At 40.1% G+C, this 21,544-nt stretch overlaps 2 protein-coding genes and 1 pseudogene across 3 annotated transcripts in view; 1 reads left to right on the top strand and 2 right to left on the bottom strand.

The window, feature by feature from the left end:
* Positions 1-253: 253 nt before the first annotated feature.
* BCAS2 (BCAS2 pre-mRNA processing factor) lies at positions 254-14,483 on the bottom strand. Its single transcript, XM_019956763.2, has 7 exons — positions 14,297-14,483; positions 14,098-14,190; positions 11,372-11,442; positions 8,651-8,812; positions 2,290-2,340; positions 1,681-1,761; positions 254-557 (listed from the first exon to the last, which is right to left on the bottom strand). The coding sequence occupies exons 1-7, from the start codon at positions 14,387-14,389 to the stop codon at positions 431-433; spliced, it is 678 nt and encodes a 225-aa protein (XP_019812322.1). The 5' UTR covers positions 14,390-14,483; the 3' UTR covers positions 254-430.
* Positions 4,226-4,648, top strand: LOC109555895 (peptidyl-prolyl cis-trans isomerase FKBP1A pseudogene; annotated as a pseudogene).
* A 931-nt stretch (positions 14,484-15,414) lies between the features above and the next one.
* Positions 15,415-21,544, bottom strand: part of DENND2C (DENN domain containing 2C) — a 93,214-nt gene continuing 87,084 nt past the window's right edge. The window contains exons 17-19 of one of the 2 annotated variants that reach the window (XM_019956759.2): positions 18,744-18,983; positions 18,412-18,498; positions 15,415-17,355 (exon numbers count right to left, since the gene is read on the bottom strand). In XM_019956759.2, the coding sequence (XP_019812318.2) occupies positions 17,324-17,355; positions 18,412-18,498; positions 18,744-18,983 (359 nt within the window). In that variant the 3' untranslated portion in view covers positions 15,415-17,323. The remainder of the gene's footprint in view (positions 17,356-18,411; positions 18,499-18,743; positions 18,984-21,544) is intronic. The other variant, XM_019956761.2, reaches the window with a different exon arrangement.

Here is a 21,544-nt window from a genome sequence, read left to right as displayed (position 1 = left end):
CTTTAGTCTTGTTTGGTAATTAAAACTTTGTTTAGAACTACCTCTTGATTTGAAATACTTATATTAATAAACCAAAATTTCCAACTTCTTGTACATGTTGATAACTTTCAGTAAGGATCTCTTGGGTACAAAATATGGTCCCAGTGACTCAAAATTAATTTTATGAAAAAAACATTATTCTAAAGCCATACTAATCTTGGAAATCTAAAGCTCCTTTTTAAATAGCAAAAACACAAAACAAAACAAACCACCATCATGTTTAAGTTTTTATTTTACTAAAATGTACAAATAGAATACAACTACCCACATTTTATGGTTTCTAAACATATAACCACTGATGGTTTCCAAAAGATGCTGTTCTTCATAGCTAAGACGCCCGATCTACGAAAGCCCAGCGTACCTTCCTCTCTACCCACCGAGCCAGTCTATTTCAGAAGTCTTGCCGTATGTTTTCTTTGTTTGCCTCTCCGTGTTGCTGCTTCATTTGAAAGAGCTCATTTTCTAATTGTACAATAGTCCTTTCAATCTCATAATTCTTACTGACCAGGGATACCCAGCTAGAAAAGAAAACAGAGGGGAAAATTACCTAAAGCAAAATTTCTCTTCAAGATGTTTATAGTATACACGTAACTATACACATTTATAGTACACACATTTTTAACCAGTATATATATATTTAACCATAATACTAACCTTCACTTTTAGCTTTACATTTTCAAAGCTGAGGCACAATTAGGGGGGAAAGTGAGTAAAGGGTATGTATATAAGACCTCTCTGCACTACTTCTTAAATTGCATGTGAACCTACAATTATCTCAAAATAAAAAGTGTAAAAAAAGAACAAATTAGAAAGAGCTGAAGAGATATGAAAAAGTGGTTGAAGTTAGTATTAAATTGGGTTAGAAAAGGATAGAAAATAGGGCAAAGGCAATAGTTAAAAATGATGAAGAAATTTCTACAGCTGCTAAGATAGAATTCCACAGATTCAAAGAATCTTCCCCTTCTCCCAGAAAAAAGTCTCTAGGACAAATGAAACAAACACACATGGACACGCAGAAGATTGTATCAGCTTGAAGAACAGTGTGGAAAGATGCAGTAACAGACTGATAACATGGGTGAGGGGAAGGTGGAGTAAGGACAACGGTGTGGGTGATGGAGGCAGGGAGATCAGGGAAAGAGCAAGTCAAAAAAGAAAAGAAACGGAAAAAAAAAAAAAGAAAAGAAACGATGAAAAAAAATGACTGTATTCAGAGATTTGTACAAATTTGAGTATATGAAGAACAACATTAAAAAACAAAATATATAAACAAAGGGGAAAAACTCCTGAGACATACACAAATGATCAAGAAAGTAAGGAATTTCCCTCCTTTAAGAGTTTAAAAATAGACTTTTTTTCCTTTTAAAAGGTAGAATTCCATTCAGAACAGTAGTAGTGGATGGAAAACAGGGGGCTCTAAAATCAGAATAAACTGGCAGTGGTTCAGTTTTTTGTGTGTAACTCTAACTTCCTTTCAAGCCCATACTTCAGAAACAGGCAGAAGCAGTGAAGACTGGGATTCCGGAAAAGCATTTCTTTGATACTTGTGGCACTCCATTTGAATAGTGTTTGAATCATATTGTTGAATCTTGATCTTAACACGTGGCAAACAATTTAAAAGGTGATGGAATTACAGATACTCACGTTGACTCCATTTCTCTTAATTTAGATCCAGCTGTGAGTTGCATGTTCTTTCGTTGCCAGTTTAAGTCTTGAATATGTTTCCTGAAAAAAAAAAAAAAAAAATTTATATAACCCACCTACATTCTAACATAAGACTAAAATCAACAGAAAAGTCTGTAACTAATACGTCTTTAATTGCTTAAGAATGGATAGTCCTTCCTTCCATGTGCTTTTCCTTCTCTCTGATAACTTCTGTTCAGTTTTTGGTGAGTATTCTTTCAGATACTTTCCTGTATGTGTATATGCATACAGAGATTAGGGTGTGTGTGTGTTTTTAATTTAATATAAATCATATTATACATATTATTCTACTACTTTTTCCTTCTAAAAGTATCATTTCAGTAACTGCAAACTTGCAAACTGCAAATGACCCCGGAGAGATGTTTTCAGATCTCAGGTCTATTTCTTTTCAACTCAGGTAGGGCAAACCCAACACTAAACGGTAGACAGAGTGGATTATCAATTATTTACTCTCATATGACCACAGTCCAGTGGTTCCTTTTCCTTCTTATTGTATTTACTAAGGATTCACCTAAACTTCATTCTAAAATAGAAAGAAAAACAATTTACCTTAACTTCTGAAGCTCTTTCTGGGCGTGCTCAATCATATGAACTAGATTTCTAAAAAAGAAAATCAGATTAATGTACATTAAAATTAAATAGTGCTAACTAAAAGTACACTGTCTACTTGACACAAGGCCAAGTTTTTCTGCTAAAAATAAGCCATTATTTTTTGAGCTCCCTGTGCCAAACATCATGTTAGACACTCTACAATACTAACTTAATTCTCACAAGAGTTCTTTGAGGTAGACATCATTATTCCCATTTCACAGGTTAGGACACTATATTCAGATTAAGTAACTTGGTCAAGGTAACATACATGATTCAGTCTCAGAGGTGAATTCAGGTCTTATAAACTCTTGAACCCAAGCTGTTTACTGATAATTCTGATTTCGTGGACTTATATCATGTCTTAAACTGTTATTTCCTTTACATGGAAAAGATGAGGGAATATCTGATGAGTACACTCATTTCATCACTCATGAGTACACCTCCTTTTATCTCTATTTCTTCACCTACATTTAGTGTATCACTCTCTCCTCCTGTCTACAGCTAACTACAGAGAAGAAAAGAACTGTTGTGGAAGGCTGTAGATTTAGATTCCAGTCCAAATCAGCTCTAACCAGCAGAGGGGAGAAGTTGAGTTATACAGAGTTCCCTGCAATTATCATTAAAGAAATGACTCAAGGGTAGAGTTCAATCTCTCTCTTTTCCTAAACTACAGCTTTACTAAGATATAATTCACATACCCTGTCAACTTCCTTTTAAGACAGTAGAGTCCATTTCAACCATACTGGCTCTGCTATGCTCTTGCTCTAGATTCAGTATTATTTCCGGGCTTTTGTGGCTCAAATTTCCTGCTTCCCTTCTGAGTTAATTCTCCTATCTCTACCAACTGATTTTCAAAAACTAACTATAATTCTATAGAAATTTGGTCTTCAAACAGTGGTGCCTCTCCAGGCTTTCTTTCAGCTCATCCCATTTTGACAATTATTCCACCCTGAAGACAATAAAGCTCAGTACTCTATTCCTGACCTCTGACCGTTAATAGGGAACTTTCCTTTGAATCACCTCTTTCTGGAAGCCCAGCGTATTTGTTGTCTTCTTCCTTCTTCTAGCTTCCCTCTTAAACACACAGGTCCCTCCTCAAGTATTCTGAACGCTGAAACTGACCACACCGTACCATGGGAATCAGAAGACTTGGGGTCTAGTCTCAGCTCTGCCCTAATAGCTATGCTTCCTTGGATGAGTCATTCGATATCACAAGGGCTAAATCTGTTTATTTGTAAAATTAGGGGCTGACCTTGAAGGTTTCCCTTCAGTTTCAAGTAAAGAATTCCCTTCTTATTAATGAAATACTGTTTTTTTTAAAGCAATTCTGCACCAAGACCTACTTAAAACTGAAAAGTTTTCTGCCCAGTATATTGGACATCTGTGAATCCTATCACAAAGAAAGAAAATTTACTTTTGATAAGACATAGTATAGTTCCTCTGGAGAAACATCCACTGGGTTTGGAGGAGACAAAATAATAGGCAAAAGAAAGCCCGACACTAGAAACTGTTACGCAATTAAATGGAAAACAAGTGATGCGCACAGTGATCTGTACAGTTCCCCAAAAGAGGGAGAGTAACAGAGGCAGAATTTTAATCAGGGAAGAAAAGGAAACAGATTAAAGTCATGCTTTAATCTGTTAATAATAATAATAATTTAATAATAATAATTAAAGTCAACTTGAATAAGTTGAATTTGGGTAGGTAAGTTAAAAGGTATTTCAGGAGGAGGTAAAGCCTGAGTAAAGGCTCGGAGGCAGATTTTATGATAGTCACCAAAGAGAGGACTAGACTTTTGCTTTGAATATCACGTTAAATAGCCTGGACCTTGCTTGGTCCACGCTGCCCGTAGCGGAGCCCATCGGCCAACCCAGCGTCCGCCACTACCACAGCCATGGGAGCACAGGTGGAGACCATCTCTCCCGTAGACGGGCGTACCTTCCCGAAGCACAGCCAGACCTTCGTGGTGCACTACACAGGGATGCTTGACGATGGAAAGAAATTCGATTCCTCCCGGGACAGAAACAAGCCCTTTAAGTTTGTGCTGGGCAAGCAGGAGGTGATCCAAGGCTGGGAAGAAGGGGTTGCCCAGATGAGCATGGGTCAGAGAGCCAAGCTGACTATCTCCCCAGACTATGCCTATGGTGCCACTGGGCACCCAGGCATCATCCCACCAAATGCCACTCTCATCTTTGACGTGGAACTTCTAAAACTGGAATGACAGGAGTGGCCTCGGCCCTGAGCTCCCCATTCTTGGATGTGCCACAGAAGGATCTGCCACCTCCAGACACACACAGAGAGTCGGTATGGAGCTCTTCCTGATGTTCCACTACACTCTGTATAAACATCTTCCCAGATTGAATGTGTTCTGTCACTGGCTTTGCTCTTCCCCTTACTCCTTGTATGTGTGTTGACCTGAACCAAATGCCATAAACCTCAAATTACTCAGTTTGTTTTTGTTTTGGGGTGAAGACTGAGTTTCAGTCCTTTGGATCTAAGTTTCCAATTAAGTATTCTGCTAAGTCGCTTCAGTCATGTCCGACTCTGTGCGACCCCATAGACAGCTGCCCACTAGACTCCTCTGTCCCTGGGATTCTCCAGGCAAGAATACTGGAGTGGATTGCCATTTCCTTCTCCAATGCACGAACGTGAAAAGTGAAAGTGAAGTCACTCAGTCATGCCTGACTCTTAGCGACCACATGGACTGGAGCCTACCAGGCTCCTCCATCCATGGGATTTTCCAGGCAAGAGTACTGGAGTGGGGTGCCATTGCCTTCTCCAGCACAAGTAATGGGTTAATTTTAGACTAGGAATTGGTGTTAGGGTGGGGGGGTGGGGTCCAATAATCTTTATTTTTTTGGATGAAAGTTTTATCTATTATATATTAAACACTCTTGCTGCTGTGCTGCAAAGCCATAGCAGATTCGAGGCGCTTTTGAGGGCCAAATTATTCTCCAAGTTGAGAGATGTCCTCGGGTTGAACTGAAAGCCCTACCCAAAACTGCAGTGGGAAGGGGGAGAGCATTTGCCTCCACTGCCCCACCCTCACCCTCCTCGTAGACCCTCTGCCTTTTGAAAGCAGATTGTTTTCACTGAGATGTTGGACATTGCAGACGTCTGTTCCCTGGGCCAGTAGAGACCTCTGATACCTTCATGGCCTTTGTTTTTTATTTCCATCCTGTGGTTTTTCTAATGGATATCCAAGATTTTTGTAATCACATAGCTATCCAAGCTTTACTTCCTAAATTTTAAGAACTTTAATCGAAAGTTAAATTGAAGGTGCTGTTTGCAGACACTTAACACCCATGAAAGTGCAGCCATCATGACAAATCCTTGAGTGTTGTCTTAAGAAAATGCTGCTGGTCATCACAGCTTCAGCATCTCCTGTTTTTTGATGTTCAGCTCCCCCTGCTAATCTCAGAGTTTCCTGGCTTCTCCTTGCCCTCTCTCCCCTCTTTGCTGTCCTGTGTGGTGATCTGGTGAGAGACATCCCTGCTTACTCCCCCAGCCGACCCCCACCCCCTGCGTTCCTTGCCCCTCTCCCTTCTGTGCTGTCCTGTGTGGTGATCTGGTGAGAGACATCACTGTCTACTCCCCCAGCCGACCCCCACCCCCTGTGCTCCTTGACCCTCTCCCCTCTTTGCTGTCCTGTGATCTGGTGAGAGACATCACTGCCTACTCCCCCAGCCGACCCCCACCCCCTCTGCTCCTTGCCCCCTCTCCCCTCTTTGCTGTCCTGTGTGGTGATCTGGTGAGAGACATCGCTGTCTACTGCCCCAGCCGACCCCCACCCCCTGCGCTTCTTGCCCCGTCTCCCCTCTGTGCTGTCCTGTGTGGTGATCTGGTGAGAGACATCGCTGTCTACTGCCCCAGCCGACCCCCACCCCCTGTGCTCCTTGCCCCGTCTCCCCTCTGTGCTGTCCTGTGTGGTGATCTGGTGAGAGACATCGCTGTCTACTGCCCCAGCTGACCCCCACCCCCTGCGCTTCTTGCCCTGTCTCCCCTCTGTGCTGTCCTGTGTGGTGATCTGGTGAGAGACATGGCTATCTACTCCCGCAGCCGACCCCCACCGGCTGCACCACACATGACTGCAATAAAAGTGCTTTATGCTGGCTTTTCTCAAAAAAAAAAAAAAAAAAAAAGAAAGAAAAAAATAGCCTGGACCTTAAGTAAAGAATAATTATTAAAGCTTTACAGCTTTAATTATGGAAGCAATGTTCAATCTGAGGCATCTCTTTCTCCTCCGCCCCACATCTATGTTTTCCTCCATTCCTAGAATGTTCTCACTCTCCTCTAAACATCCATATTTCACCCTTTTCTGAAAACCTTGTACACTGCTGATGGGAATGTAAACTGCTACAGCTACTATGGAAAACAGTATGAAGGTCCCTCAAAAAACTAAAAATAGAACTATTAATACCATATGATATGGCAATTCCACTCCTGGGCATATATCTGAAAACAAAATGAAAATTGTAATTTGAAAAGACACACGCACCCCAATGTTTGTAGCAGCACTATTTACAACAGCCAAAACATGGACGCAACCCAAGTGCCCATCAACAGATGACTGAATTTAGGAGGTGGCATATATGTATACATCAACAATGGAATTACTACTCAGTCAAAAAAAGAAATATTGCCATATGCAGCAATGTGGATGGTGCTAGAGAATACTATGCTTAGTGAAATAAGTCAGAGACAAATACAGTATGATACCACTTATATATGGAATCTCAAAAAATAATACAAATAAAATATACACTCAAAACAGAAACAGACGCACAGATATTGAAAACAAACTTGTGGTTAACAGAGGTGAGGGAAGCGGAGGAGGGACAAATTAGGGATAGGTAACAGATACAAACTATTATATGTAAAGTAGATAAGCAACAAGGGTATACTGTATGGCATGGGGAATTATGCCCATTATCTTGTAATCACCTATGATAATCTGAAAGAATACCAGATCACTATGCCGTACATCTCAAACACAAAACTCAACTGTACTTCAATAATCCCCACCCTCACATCTCTTCCTTGTACAATGGACCTAGTCCTTAACGTCCTTCTCTGGATCTCTGTAGTTTACAGACCACAGTGCACAGTGCAGCACATGCCTCCATACTACCAAAGTGCACTACTTGGTTATCTGGGCTAGAATATCTTGCCTCCTCAACTAGATAAAGAAAGCTTCTTGAGAAGAAAAGTCACATTTTCCCACTTTATGAAATACACGTTGTTTTGGATTGATTTGTTCTCTTAAACTTCTTAATCGTCCCAACTCCACTGTTCTTTATTTGCCTTGCAGCATTCACAACAGAAACTGAATTGTTTGCTCTGCAGTTTCTTAAATTCTGGATTTTGCCCACAGATCCTTATGTGACCACAAAAGTTTAATGATGATTCTGAAAACTTGAGAAAAGCTATTTATCATTTTGTGATTTTTGCTTTACTGTTTCAGGAATCATCCTCTAACAAATGGTTTTATGCAGTCATGAGGTTCAATGGCCTTAACCTGTTAATAGAAACGTGGGATTTTAGGGCTCAAAGAAGCTATGGAGATCATCTAACCACTAACTTTTACGAACTGGAAACTGAACTTTAAATACTATAGACAGCAAAACCTAAAGCTAATTATGTGGAAAAGAAACAGGAGTTCAGAAGCACTCTTGTTTCTAGTGTTAATTCTCTATTCACAATCAATTTTCATTATCTGCAGATTCTGTACAAGTGAATTTGCCTATTAACTCAAATTTATTTGTAACCCCCAAATCAATCCTTGCAGAGTTCTGTGATCATTCGTGGATGTGCTCAAAAGCAGCAAAAAAATCAGAGTTGTGGACATGCACATTTCCAGCTAAAGCAGAACAAGGAGATACTCCACCTTCTTGTTCCAGGTCTCATGAAGAGATAACCAGAGGAGAGAGTGTAATTTCCAACTCTGGCAAGCTACTTAACACTTCTCAACTTTGTCTTCTCTTTTATAAAATAAATAAAATACAGAACCTGTCAGGGTGAGTTGTTATAAAGTGTGTAAGATTATCGTCTATATGAGATGTGTATATATATATACACATGTATGAAATGGTTCAGTATTTGCTAATTCAGTATTCAAGGCCACTTTAAAAAGCAGAAAGCGCAACTAATGAGAGCTGACTGTTATAAGCAACCCCTCACATTAAGGATTATAGTCTACTACCAAGCTGTTTTGTAAATCAGACCTCAGAACTTGCTATTGCAATGTTACACAATATATGTGTTAGGTTTAGGTCCCCTTAAACAGGTGGGATGGGTTAAAAAAAAAAAGGTTTCTTACTCATTATACACTTTCCAGGCATTGCATCCATGCTGAGACATTAGTTCCAGATTCTCAATTCGAACTGCCTGATGCTCTAACTGCGCCATAGAATTGTTTACGCACTCTTGCCATGCAGTGATGTCATTTTTCTGACCAGAGGAAGGGGCTGGAAGTTCATATCTGAAATTAAACAACAATGAAATAAAACCACATATTCCTCCAAATCTTTCTCTCTACTCCCAACAGAATGCCTCATAGGTCTACGAACACTGTAAAAACAGAAGACTGGAAAAATAAAAGCCAACCAGAAGACTGAAGATAACATGTAGACCTTGCAATAATAAGAAGCCTATTTATCCTAAGAATCAATTTACAAGTAAGATTTAGCATTATGATATACAGTAACAAAAAACTGTTCACTTCAATGTGAAATGATACAATAAGCTACAGTATACATTCACATAAAGGGCTGTTATATTAGCTATTAAATGATGTTACTAAAGAATACTTAGAATATTAAAATTGTTTGCAATACATTAAGGGAAAAAATCAGGATATGAAAAACTATGCTATCATTTTGTAAAACACACCTACATCTATCCACCCTCCTACCCACATATCTACACCCCCTAGAGAAAAAGATGGCAAAAGTATATAATGATTTTTACATTTCACACTCAGTCTTTTCTCTATTTTTAATAATACCCAGTCCTTCAAAACTGCCAATATAGCCAGCAACATACACTCTTCATAAACCCCAGCTCATTACTGAGTTGCTACAAACTAACCTACAATTTCCATTTTGTTATTTTTATTAGATACTGTAAAAACTTCACATCATTCCTATGAAAAATTGAGGGACATGCAGCTGGGACTAAGAAGTGATAAACCATTTTCTTTTTTTTTTTAAAGCAAACTTTACACATGCATCATAAATGTAGCATTTTGAGAACTTCAGGTCATAACCCACAGTAAGAAATATTTTACACTGTGACACAGTATACAAATACACATAACTGAACGGAAGTTTCACAAAGCAGTACTTAACTTTACATGCAATGCATTCTGATATTTTTTATCTTCCTTAAAAAAAGTGCTATGATGTCTTACTAAACTTGACAATCAACTGCTTAATGGATTATAACCTACTTATGGGTTTAAAATATGCTGTTATGAAAAAGCTACTATTGTGAAAACCTTTAGAGCAGAAGCACCTAGAAATGTGAGAACTAAGGAGTCTTGGAAGTTTTTCTGCTTTTATCATGTCAGGCCAGATAGGAAATGGAGCACAAGAAAAGAAGAAATCTGGTCCTTTGGTTCTATAGGCTCAAATCCCTTATAATCTGTACATATACTGAGAGGATAACTCCACTGTTCATGTGGCCCTCTCCACTCTGACAGATTATATATTGATTCTCATCATTTCAGAGTTATCTTAGAGCTGAAGGGACCTCAGATGGTAAGCAACCGAATTCTCCATTTTAGAGAAAGTAACAAAAGAATGTTTGGGGTTTTTTCCCTGAGGAAGGAGAAACAGTTTTGCAGTAAAGTGGTACGGGAAGAGAGACAGTAGAACCAAAGTCAAACTATGCAGGCACTCTGAGTTTACTAACACTGTCTGTGTAAGAGTGAAGCACTACATGTCTAATCAGGAACATGTCCGTGGGAGTTCTTAAACATGAACTTAATTATAATTTTCCATTCTCTTGTTATTGGATTTTAAAAGAGTTTATATTTTAATGATGGTGAACAGAACATTTTTGAACATTAACAAAAGATTATATAAACCATGAGTGTAACTATTATATGAAAAAACATGTATTAATACAAAAGCAGACAAGTTTTTTTTCCTTTTCCACATTTGAACATGGCTACAGAAGTTACCAATAACCTCAGATATGCAGATAACACCACACTTATGGCAGAAAGCAAAGAACTAAAGAGCTTCTCAATGAAAGTGAATGAGGAGAATGAAAAAGTTGGATTGAAACTCAACATTCAGAAAACTAAGATCATGGCATCCGGTCCCATCACTTCATGGCAAATAGAGGGGAAACAGTGGAAACAGTGACAGACTTTATTTTTTGGGGCTCCAAAATTACTGCAGATGGTGACTGCAGCCATGAAATTAAAAGACACTTGCTCCTTGGAAGAAAAGTTATGACAAACCTAGACAGCTTATTAAAAAGCAGAGACACTACTTTGCCAACAAAGGTCCGTCAATGGTTTTTCCAGTAGTCATGTATGGATGTGAGAGTTGGACTATAAAGAAAGTAGAGCACCAAAGAATTGATGCTTTTGAACTGTGGTGTTGGAGAAGACTCTTGAGAGTCCCTTGGACTGCAAGGAGATCCAACTAGTTCATCCTAAAGGAAATCAATCCTGAATATTCATGGGAAGGACTGATGCTGAAGCTGAAACTCCAATATTTAGGCCACCTTATGTGAAGAACTGACTCATTGGAAAAGACCCTGATGCTGGGAAAGATTGAAGGTGGGAGGAGATGGGGACGAAAGAGGATGAGATGGTTGGATGGCATCACCAACTTAAAATGGACTTGAGTTTGAGTAAACTCCAGGAGCTGGTGACGGACAGGGAGGCCTGGTGTGCTGCAGTCAATGGGTTACAAAGAGTCGGACACGACTGAGAGACTGAATTGAACTGAACTGACAGAAGTTTTACTAATAAATTAAAATTAAAGAATGATCTGAGCCCAGCTGAACCAAGAATAGGACTTACCGTTTCATACTGAGCAATTCAATTGGTTGTCGAGCAGCCAATCTTTCAAATTCATTTCTCATTATGTCTGTCTGACATATAAATTGAAGAAAGAATTATTTCCAAAACCATATCAACAAACAAATTAAAAACCACCAAACAAACAATGGATCTAACCTACTTAAATATTTATACTTTACTACTACCTATTATAATAGATCACCCCCCACCCCCAACTCTTCTCTGGAGTCACTGTTCTCTAGAATGTGAAAAGTACACAGGCATACACCCATTTCATATGGAAAGGGGCCCTCAAAGAAAAGCCGTTTTTGTTGCTTCATCACTAAGTCGTGCCTGATTTTTTTGTGACCCCATGGACTATAGCCCTCTAGTCTTCTCTGTCCATACAATTTTCCAGGCAAGAATACTGGAGTGGGTTGCCATTTCCTCTAGGGGATCTTCCCGACCCAAGGATGGAACATGTCTCCTGCATTGGCAGGTGGATTCCTTACCCCTGAGCCACCTGAGAAGCCTCTAACAATCTTACTATTTTCAAAAAAATGTGGTATAGTTCTACCTCTTTAGGTCCAATGTTTTAGTCAACATTCTATTTCATTTAGACTGAAAAGTAAGCTAAAAAGGTGTTCTAGAAGTCCATATTCACTGTTTAAAAGTTCTGCATTAAATATGTCTTCGTTGGAGAAAGCCTTTTCTGGACTACTGCTGAGCTTCACATAACTCTAAGAAAATATGGTTATTTAGTTTCCAGTAGAGACTAAGGCATTCTAGATAGAACCCTATGCACAGTGACAGAGTAAAAATTAACAATTAGGTAAGAAAGAAACTACAAATGTACAGTACAAGCTGTCCTCAGCTGTGTAGCATCAGAGCCCTTACCTAACTCGTGACAAGTGACAGACCTGAACTTTTAACTTAACTCTCTTCAAAGCCTGAGGCAGCACTCACAGGGCTAAGTTATAAAAGAAATTCTAGGCATGAATGGCATACATTAAGCATTCATTAAACTGGCTTAGAAGCTCTTCATACATTCAGTGATAAATATTTGAGTGCCTATATTCTGTTTTACGTGATGAAAATACAGTGGTGAAGAAGATGAAAAAGATCCCTGTTCATGGAGCATTCTCATCTCAGTTTAGACAGGCCTTCCTCAATCAAACTATATGAAGCAATCACCTAGTCACTCTACATCATATTATTACTTTCTTTCTCTGTATAGCTTTATCAACAATTCGATATTTTCTGATTTATCTGTCTCCACACTCTCGAATGTAAACTCTTGTTCTCTAATAATTTGTGAAGAACCAATCTTCAGAAATAGTTGTTAAATGAACTAATGAAAGAGCAGTTTCAAAGGCAGTTTGAGGAGTGCTTAAGGTCTTGGGCAAATTACTTAGCCTAAGCTCCAGTTTTCCCATCTAAAAAATAGGGATATTAAACATATATAGTTTACACAGTTTTTTTTAGGACTGAGATAGTGAGCACAGTATACTATTAGCTCCCACTATAAAAAGCGCTAAATAATCAGTATACTAATTATAAAGATAGGAAGACAGAAATAATCAGTATACTAACTATAAACATAGGAAGCACAGGTTGTATCTAAAAGAGCTAAACATAAAACTGGCTCAAGTATTTAAGTTTGTGACTGAATGCAATTATCTGAAACTTTCAGAAATCAAGCTAATAAGGACTCATTACTGTCCTTAGTTCTTAATGTGCTAACACCTATATTTGGGTAACAACATTTAGAAAAAATCATGGGAAAACAAGCGTGCCAGTAGGAACATCTCTCTCCTACTTAAAACTTAACCATTATTTTTTTGAGTCGGTGATGCTATCCAACCATCTTATCCTCTGCCGCCCACTTCTCACCAACTCAATGACACGAGTTTGAACCAGCTCTGGGAGATAGTGAAGGACAGGGAGGCCTTGGTGCGCCGCAGTCCATGGGGTCTCAGACACTCCTACGCGACTAAACAACAATTAGACCCTAAACAGTATTTTGGATGGGCTTCCTTTGTAGCTCAGTTGGTAAAGAATCTGCCTGCAGTACAGAAGACTCAGGTTCGATTCCTGGGTTGGGAAGATCCCCTGGAGAAGGAAATGGCAACCCCACTCCAGTATTCTTGCTCAGAGAATCCCATGGACAGAGAAGTCTGGCCGGCTACATACAGCCCATGGGGGTCGCAAAGTGCCGGACACGACTTAGCGACTAAGCTACCACCCACAGTATTTTGGTTGCACTTCTAGGCTGAATATCCAAACGGTTCGATATGGTTCACTTAGATATTATTTGTCTCTACAATCAACGACATACATTCAGTAAATATTTAGGCTTTGAAACAAAGGCCGCAATCCTGTGGCGCTCAGAAGCTTAGGTAATTAGGCTTTTGTGTATTTAAAAAAAAGCCTAGATCACTTGTTTTATACTTAGAGGAAGAGGATACCTTTGAGAATTTACGCAAAAAACCTATCTTGGAAAGACGTAACACTAATTTTTGTATTGTTAGGTCAGTCTGCGGAGCTCTAGGAAGTCTTGTGGGTCTCAGAACTCTGGAGAAGGCTTATCTATGCAGCTATTTTCAACTGACTGACAATACTGACAACAGGGTTAGTAGTAGTGAAGCAAGTAACACTTAGCTGGAATTTACAATTCACTTTTAAGTGGCAAAGGCTCTCGATCCAAAAGGGTTCACTGTGCGCTGGGCTCAAAACATCACACTTACCTCAAAAGCAGAATAATCCGGGGCCGTCAGGTAGCTTAGATAGTTCTTCGTAGGTCGGTATCTGCGAGTTTCCTCTTCCACCAACGCCGCAGCCTAAGGACGAGAAGGGGCCAGGGTAGGAGCAGAAAATTGTTAGGCGCTTCTTCCGGCACTATGGGCCAGCAAGCGCTGGGCCAGTTACACAAAATCCCGAACTTACCGCTTCGCGAACACCAGGCGCTTCATAACCCTGATCAAAATACGGCAGCGCATCCACCACAACCTCCCCAGCTACCAAACCAGTACCCGCCATCCTTAGGTTCACTGGCGTTTTCTAAGTCTGCGCGGGCTCAGGTTCACTTCAATACTCCAGTGCCCGACGCTAACGTAATCACGTCACCTGCGCCCGACACTAACGTAATGACGTCACTCGTGCATCTGCTTTGGTGCACGCCCAGTTGTTAATTCAGAGGGCACGCCCGCTAGAAATTGCTCGGCCATTTTTTGTTTTGGTCGGATATGACGTCACTTCGTGGTTTCCCAGAGTCCCCGCTTGCTCCATCTTTTTTGCCGTGGACTGGCAGCGAAGTGCGGAGGATTTGGGGCTTTCGGTTTCGACCAGGATTCGAGTATCTGGAAGTGGAATCCTTTAAAATTTTTGGAGGGAACTGGCTGCAGGATTTGGCGGGGAGAAAGATACTGGGTTCCCACCTCGGCATTAACTCCCCTACCCTTCCACCTTCTTCCCTTAAACTTCTTTCCCTTTGCAGTTCCTTCCTGTATTCCCATTATTCGTTGTTCTCGGCGTCCTGAGAAGCTTTGCAGTGAATAAATGCAGGGAGTGGGCTCTAGTCTGCGGTTAAAATTGCGAGGCTTTAGGCCTGCAGAAGGAAATGAACCTGATCTCCCCGCCCCAGGGCGAGATGGGTGACTGCACATTAATCCCATGTTTTAAAAAGGCTTATTTTTGCCTTCAGGGCGTGTCTAAAATCCAGTCATTTTGCCTTTACATCTTTCGGTCAAGAAGAGCTCTTCTCATTGCCTCCAACCATTCCTGCTATTGCTGATGCTCGTCTGGTCCCTGGCTTCTAGTTCCCTTCGACCAAGCAGGGAAAGACCAAGTAATGTAGCAGCAGTATACCCTGTGCCGGTGTGCAAATCTAGACCCGGACTTCGCCAAGAGCTTGAAAATGTTGGCCACGGTTATCAGGCTTGGTTACTTTAGGACTGTTTATCCTTTACCTACCTTTAGATAAGTGTGTTAGCTTTCGATTTAAATGAAGTAAAACATCTTTACAACTTAAGCAATTTTATTTTAAATTCTCCAAGAGCTCCATGGTATTTTTTTGTGTTTATTCATTAAAAGATCTGTGAACAATATTTTATACAAATCTTGAGCGATTATCTTACAAACATGTCCAGAATTCGTAATTCTTTACAAAAACAAAACAAAACAGACTTAAGGAAGCAGCTTCAGATGGGAGGGATAAAAATAAGACTCCCATCCCTGAAGTAAAGGGCTCCTCACAGAGGGATAAACACTCAATTCCCAGTTACTGATTGTTCCCTCAGGGTGGGAGTGTCAGAAGAGACCAAATGGGGAAATGTCTGGTAAAAGTCCCACTGGGGTAAGCTGCTTAATAAACATTTATTTTTTTTAAGACACGGGCTCAGTTCTATTTTTCTGGACCCACATCTATAGGAATTGTATTAGACAGCACCCATCTTACATGTTGTCTGCTTCAGATCCATCCACACACACCTGAATGGGTTGTAATGACAATACTGCAAAAGTCAGTAAGTTGTATCATAACACAACTTAACGATGTTTTAAGTTTGAATATTTTTTATGCAGTTAAAGCCATCAGCAGGAGTTGAAGAAAACAAACTGACACTTGCTATAACATTTATCAATTAAAATTACACCATGGCTGACAAATTTCTCTTTCAAATCACTGCTACTACTTTAGATATTAAAAGTTGGGGTGATTATGTGGTGTGTGCCCAGGAAATGTCCATATTCTGAGTCCAATTTAGAGAAAAAGTCCAACATTTCTAGAAGAACCAAGAAAAGAGTCTCAGCTGGACACCTGTAGCATGAAGTCCTGTATCCTCAGAGCTGCAAGTTGGCTCTGGCGCACTTCAGCTTAAAGCAAAAAACAAAACAAAAAAACCTTTTCCAATAGCTATAATCCCACAGAGCCCAATTTTCCATCTGTAGGAATAACCAGTTTTGTTTTAAAAAAAATGAATGGTCCTGGCTTCAGTTTAAAGTTATTTAAACTCTGAATTCCACTTTCTTCATCAATGAAATGAGAGATGCAAACAGTTGATTTAAAGAGTAAATTAAAGATGACATACACACACGTAGCATTCACGGCGCAAGATGGACCCTGAAAAAGAAGGTAGTTTTCATGCCCTTGAGACAAAATTTTCCTATTAGTTATATATTTTTTCTCTTCCGGTCATGTCACACAGCACGTGGGATCTTAGCTCTCTGACCAGGGATGGAAACTGTCCCCTGCAGTGGAAGTGTGGAGTCTTATGCACTGAACCACCAGGGAAGTCCCCCTATTAGCTATAATTTCCCAATGTTTAATGTCGATACATGAGGGACAAGCTACCCAAGTGCCACACAATGTGGAAGGAATGTTGTAGGGTATCTATTTTTATAAGATACTCAACAACAGTGTTAATAAATAGGACTTCCATGTGAGATTCCCCTAGCTTTAAACACTTCCCCCCCGCCCCGCCCCTCAAAAAAGAGATGAGTATATTCCTTAAACAGCCCATAGGTTTAAAGCTGCCATGGTATTTCAGTGATGAGAATTACGTGTGAAGGGCTTGTGTCCTCTACTTGTATCATGCCTCCCTAGTACCTTAAATGCAGCACTTTTCTCACTGTGCTCGACTTTGAGCTGTTTTAAAAAATGCAACACCATGTCCTTCTCTTGTAAAAGACAAGTGTCTTCATAGGCTAAACTCAAAACACAAAGAATGAGCCAAGACTCAAAAGGCCACTTGAAAAAATCTGGAGGCAGACAGAGTAAAGGAAGTATAGGTTCCAGACTACTCCCAACAATTCTCCAGTGGTTACTACAGCAGCAACAGGAGAATCCTCCTCCAAGAACCTGGCCCACTCTGTAACCTTTCAACATTTTGTAGAATACTTCAGGGCATCCTGACTCTTGGAAAAATAGTTTCTTTGGCAGTTTCTGTTCTATTCAGGATGGAGGCAGTCAAGATTTCATTTCTTCTGCAGAAATTTCATTTTGCTTCCTAAAGGAAAAAAAGAGTGAACTCTCATTAGTTAATTTTTATTTAGGATACATTATTTGATGCAAGGGATTAAACCTAGTCATTCAGAACAGCCCAGGAGTAAGCTGCCATCTCAAGTTATCAGTTGATGTGTTTAACCACCAAAAAACCTAAACCAAACATACACACACAGAACCCCCAAACGTCTATTTGTAGACATAGAAGGAAACTCAGACATTATCTAATCCTGCCATTTTCAAATCTGACTGCAGGTTAAAATTGCTTTTCCTGCTCTCCAGAGATTTCCTGGAGCCTGGTGAGGGGTGGGAGTGGATTTTATTAATTTTTTTTTTGCCGCACCATGCACCCTGCAGTGTGGGATCTTAGTTTCCCGAGAAGGGATTGAATCATGCCAATTGCAGTGGAGGCTCCAAGTTCTAACCACAGGACCTCCAGGGAATTCCCTGAATTTTCATTTAAGTTCTCCAGAGAGTCTAATATTGTAGTCACAGCTGAAAACCACTGATCTAATCTAACACTGTGGTATAAAGATAAAGTAACAGCCCTAGGCATAATTTGAAGTGTAAAATTAGAGACTTGCAGGAAATCCTCTTTTGCTTCAGATGCCCTTAACCAGGTATTTTTAACCTGGAGTGCATGGATGGGCTTCAAGGGGGTCCATGAACACCCTAAAAGTATATGCAAAATGTGTTTATATGCTCCAAGGGTATTTTTCTGGAAAAAGGTGCAGTTTTTAATAAGATTCTCCATAGGATGTGGTCTAGAAAAAGATGAATAATTATGGTATGCAAAATTCTTATAAGGAAGCTTCATCTGAGGAAAACAGTCCCATGGACAACTCTGACGGAGAATCCTAACGTCTGAGAGTCTTGTCATTCTCCAAACACTGTGGAAATAGGGTAATGGTTTCTGGTCACTGTATGCGAGGTTATATTGTTGATGTGATGGTAAAGCTTTTGTGATGAGGCATGCTTACACAAAAGTTTGTTATCTTTTTTTTTTTTTTTTTTTTTTACTATATTTATCTAATAATAATAGGAAAACACAGCAACTTACCAAGACTTCGCAAAATTCTATTCACTCCGCTGGGCTCAGACTCAGGAATTGTTTCCAAATATTGGAGCGCCCGGACCTCAAACAAACCTACAAAGAAAACTCATGCTGCTCAAACTGTCATACACTCAAGACTGAAAAATCAACTGAATAAAACTCTGTGCTCATTACCAGTGTGCTTCCGGAGCTAAAACAATATCACAAAATAAAAATTTTCCCATAATAAACAACTGATCGTGAGTCCTTGTAGCCTTATGTTATTTTTTGTTTATATTATTTTCAAATCTTTCAAGTGTTCACTAAATACAGAGGGAGACCTTTAGGATGAAACTGACCTTTCACCCCACTTTTCCGAAGCTCTCGGTCCTGGATGAATCCTGCAAACATTTGAGTTTCCATGAAGAGATCCAGGAAGTGGCGTACACTTCGGGAGGTGTGAGATTTACGAAATGGCTCCCTTTGGAATACACGCTCCCCACGCTCAGTGACAGTCATGCTCAAAGAATAATGTCCCACCAGCTCCACAAAAAACCTGACAAATGCTTCGGACACCAGAGAGTTGAGTGTCACATCTTCTGCAAAATGAAAGAAAATAGAAAGGGGAAAAAAAATCCCCTAAGTTTTGTGTTTATAGGGACACTGGCTCTGGTTATAAAAGTGATACCTAGGGAATCATAGATTAAAGGTCAGAGAATAAATATAGGAATCCTCATTCTCAGCTTTCTTGCTCTCTTCATGACCAGAAAAATAGCAAATGGCTTATATCCTTACCGTCACTGTCTTCCCACACATACTGTGGTCTGCACATCTGTAATTTCCCTGGAACTGCTCTTTCAAAGACCAGTGAGAACCAGCTGAGTTTAATCTACTCTTCAATTTTTAATCCTCCTTAAAACTCTATGCTGCACTTGTGCTGCCCTCCTCCTCATTCCTTCTGTCTCCCATAATTTGATGGTCTTCCTGATTCCTCTCCTGCCTTTATGACCAAATATTTGTTTTACTCTTGACTCTTCTTCTTCTTCCTGGGATTGGTCTTTGGACCCCTTCTCTTCAACATTCCTTTCCTTAAACAGCTAACTGGCATGGAGAGAGAGCTGACTTTCTTTGTCAATAATTCTCAACCTCAGATCTCCAGTCCTGATATTTCACAAAAATTCACCTTCCACACTTTCAGGCTACATTTTAGGTGATCATCAATTGGCTGTCCCATTAGCATTTATATTCCTTTTGTCTAAAAGTCACCATCTAGGGCATTTCCTGGCAGTCTAGTGGTTAGGACTCTGTGCTATCATTGCCCAGGGCACGGGTTTGATCCCTGGTCTGGGAACTAAGACGCTACAAGCCACTGCTGCTGCTGCTGCTAAATCGCTTCAGTCATGTCCGACTCTGTGCGACCCCACAGACGGCAGCCCACTAGGCTCCTCTGTCCCTGGGATTCTCCAGGCAAGAACACTGGAGTGGGTTGCCATTGCCTTCTCCAATGCATGAAAGTGAAAAGTGAAAGTGAAGTCGCTCAGTTGTCCCCAACTCTTAGCGACCCCATGGACTGGAGCCTACCAGGCTCCTCCGTCCATGGGATTTTCCAGGCAAGAGTACTAGAGTGGGGTGCCATTACCTTCTCTGGCTACAAGCCACAGGGCTCAGCCAAAAACAAAAAGTCACCATCTCAGGTCCTTTTAGGAAATTGGTAGACTATAAATCACATAAATAAACAATGCATGTCAAAACCAAATTCATTATATTTCTCCACCAAATCAGTTTCTCACTCAACTTTCTCATTTCATATTGCATCATGATTATTCCATAATAAATAATAATTTAATGAGTGCTTTTACAAATGTAGTAATAATCCAGACAGGCAGACGTATCATTTCCTTGTTACAGCTGAGGAAAATCAAGCTCAAATCAAAGACATTCTCAGGTCACCTCACCCAGTACCAGAGAGAAGCTGCAGGAACCCCCAAGTCAGGTGATTCTTAACCACTGTAATCTAGCACAGTGTGTCTCTTGCTCTTTCCTGTGGGCTGACTGGGAATCTGGGACTGAGGTTTAATCAGATTTCTACCATGAAACAGCTGTATAATAGTGGGCAACTTGTTTTACCTCTCAGGGCCTCTCTTTCTGTATCTGCACAACGAGGTGGCTGATTAGGCAATTTCTAAGGTCTCTTCTGACATTACATTTTTTAAGTTTTTTATTTTATGTTGGAGTGTAGCCAATTAGCAATGTTGTGATAGTTTCAGGTTTTACAGCAAAGTGACTCAGCCATACATATATGTGTATCCATTCTCCCCTAAACCCCACTCTTGACATTACATTTTTAATTTTTTTTAAGTTATTTATTTATTTGGCTATGCTGGGTCTTAGTTGTGGCATGTGCAATGTACTTCTCTGACCAGTGGCTGAACCTGGGCCCCCTGCATTGGGGGCACGGAGTCTTAGCCTTGGGACTACCAGGGAAGTCCTTATGTTTTTATTCTAATCTAGATTTCCATTATATTTTGTTCAACAGACTTTCTTCTCATCTGTTTTTTTCTGCAACTGAGAATCCATCACTGCTTTTATGGTCAACACTTTTGCCCCACTCTCTCATTCCTTCCAGTTATTGTCCCATCCCTCCTCCAGTTTACAGCAAAAAATTTCTCGGAAGATTTGTTTATACTTAGGGGGTCCCTAGTGGCTCAGCGGTAAAGAATTGCCTGCCAATGTAAGAGACTTGGGTTCAATCCCTTGGTTGGGACAATCTCCTGGAGAAGGAAACGGCAACCCACTTCAGTATTCTTGCCTGGGAAATCCCACGGACAGAGAAGCCTGGCGACCTACAGTCCATAGGGTCACAAGGAGTAGGATACGACTTAGCGACTAAACAACAACCCACTTTCTTACACCTAATTCCCTTTCTTTTAAAAATTATGTTTTTCAATACCTTATCTCCCATCCTTTGTTTCTCTTTTAATGTATATACATTATACATTCTTTTACATGCATGAATATTTCATAAGCCCAGCAATGAAATGACCACACAAATGCCCACCATCAAGATTAGAACAGAACATCACGTGTATCTCTGAAGTTCTCTGTGTGATGTCCTCTCAGTGGTATTCTTCCCCTACTTTCCAATAGAGGGTGACCGTTA

The sequence above is a fragment of the Bos indicus genome, chromosome 3, assembly GCF_029378745.1.
Source record: "Bos indicus isolate NIAB-ARS_2022 breed Sahiwal x Tharparkar chromosome 3, NIAB-ARS_B.indTharparkar_mat_pri_1.0, whole genome shotgun sequence".
Taxonomy (NCBI): domain Eukaryota; kingdom Metazoa; phylum Chordata; class Mammalia; order Artiodactyla; family Bovidae; genus Bos; species Bos indicus.
Note: the sequence above shows the minus strand (reverse complement) of the source record. Positions and strands in the feature narration are given on the sequence as shown.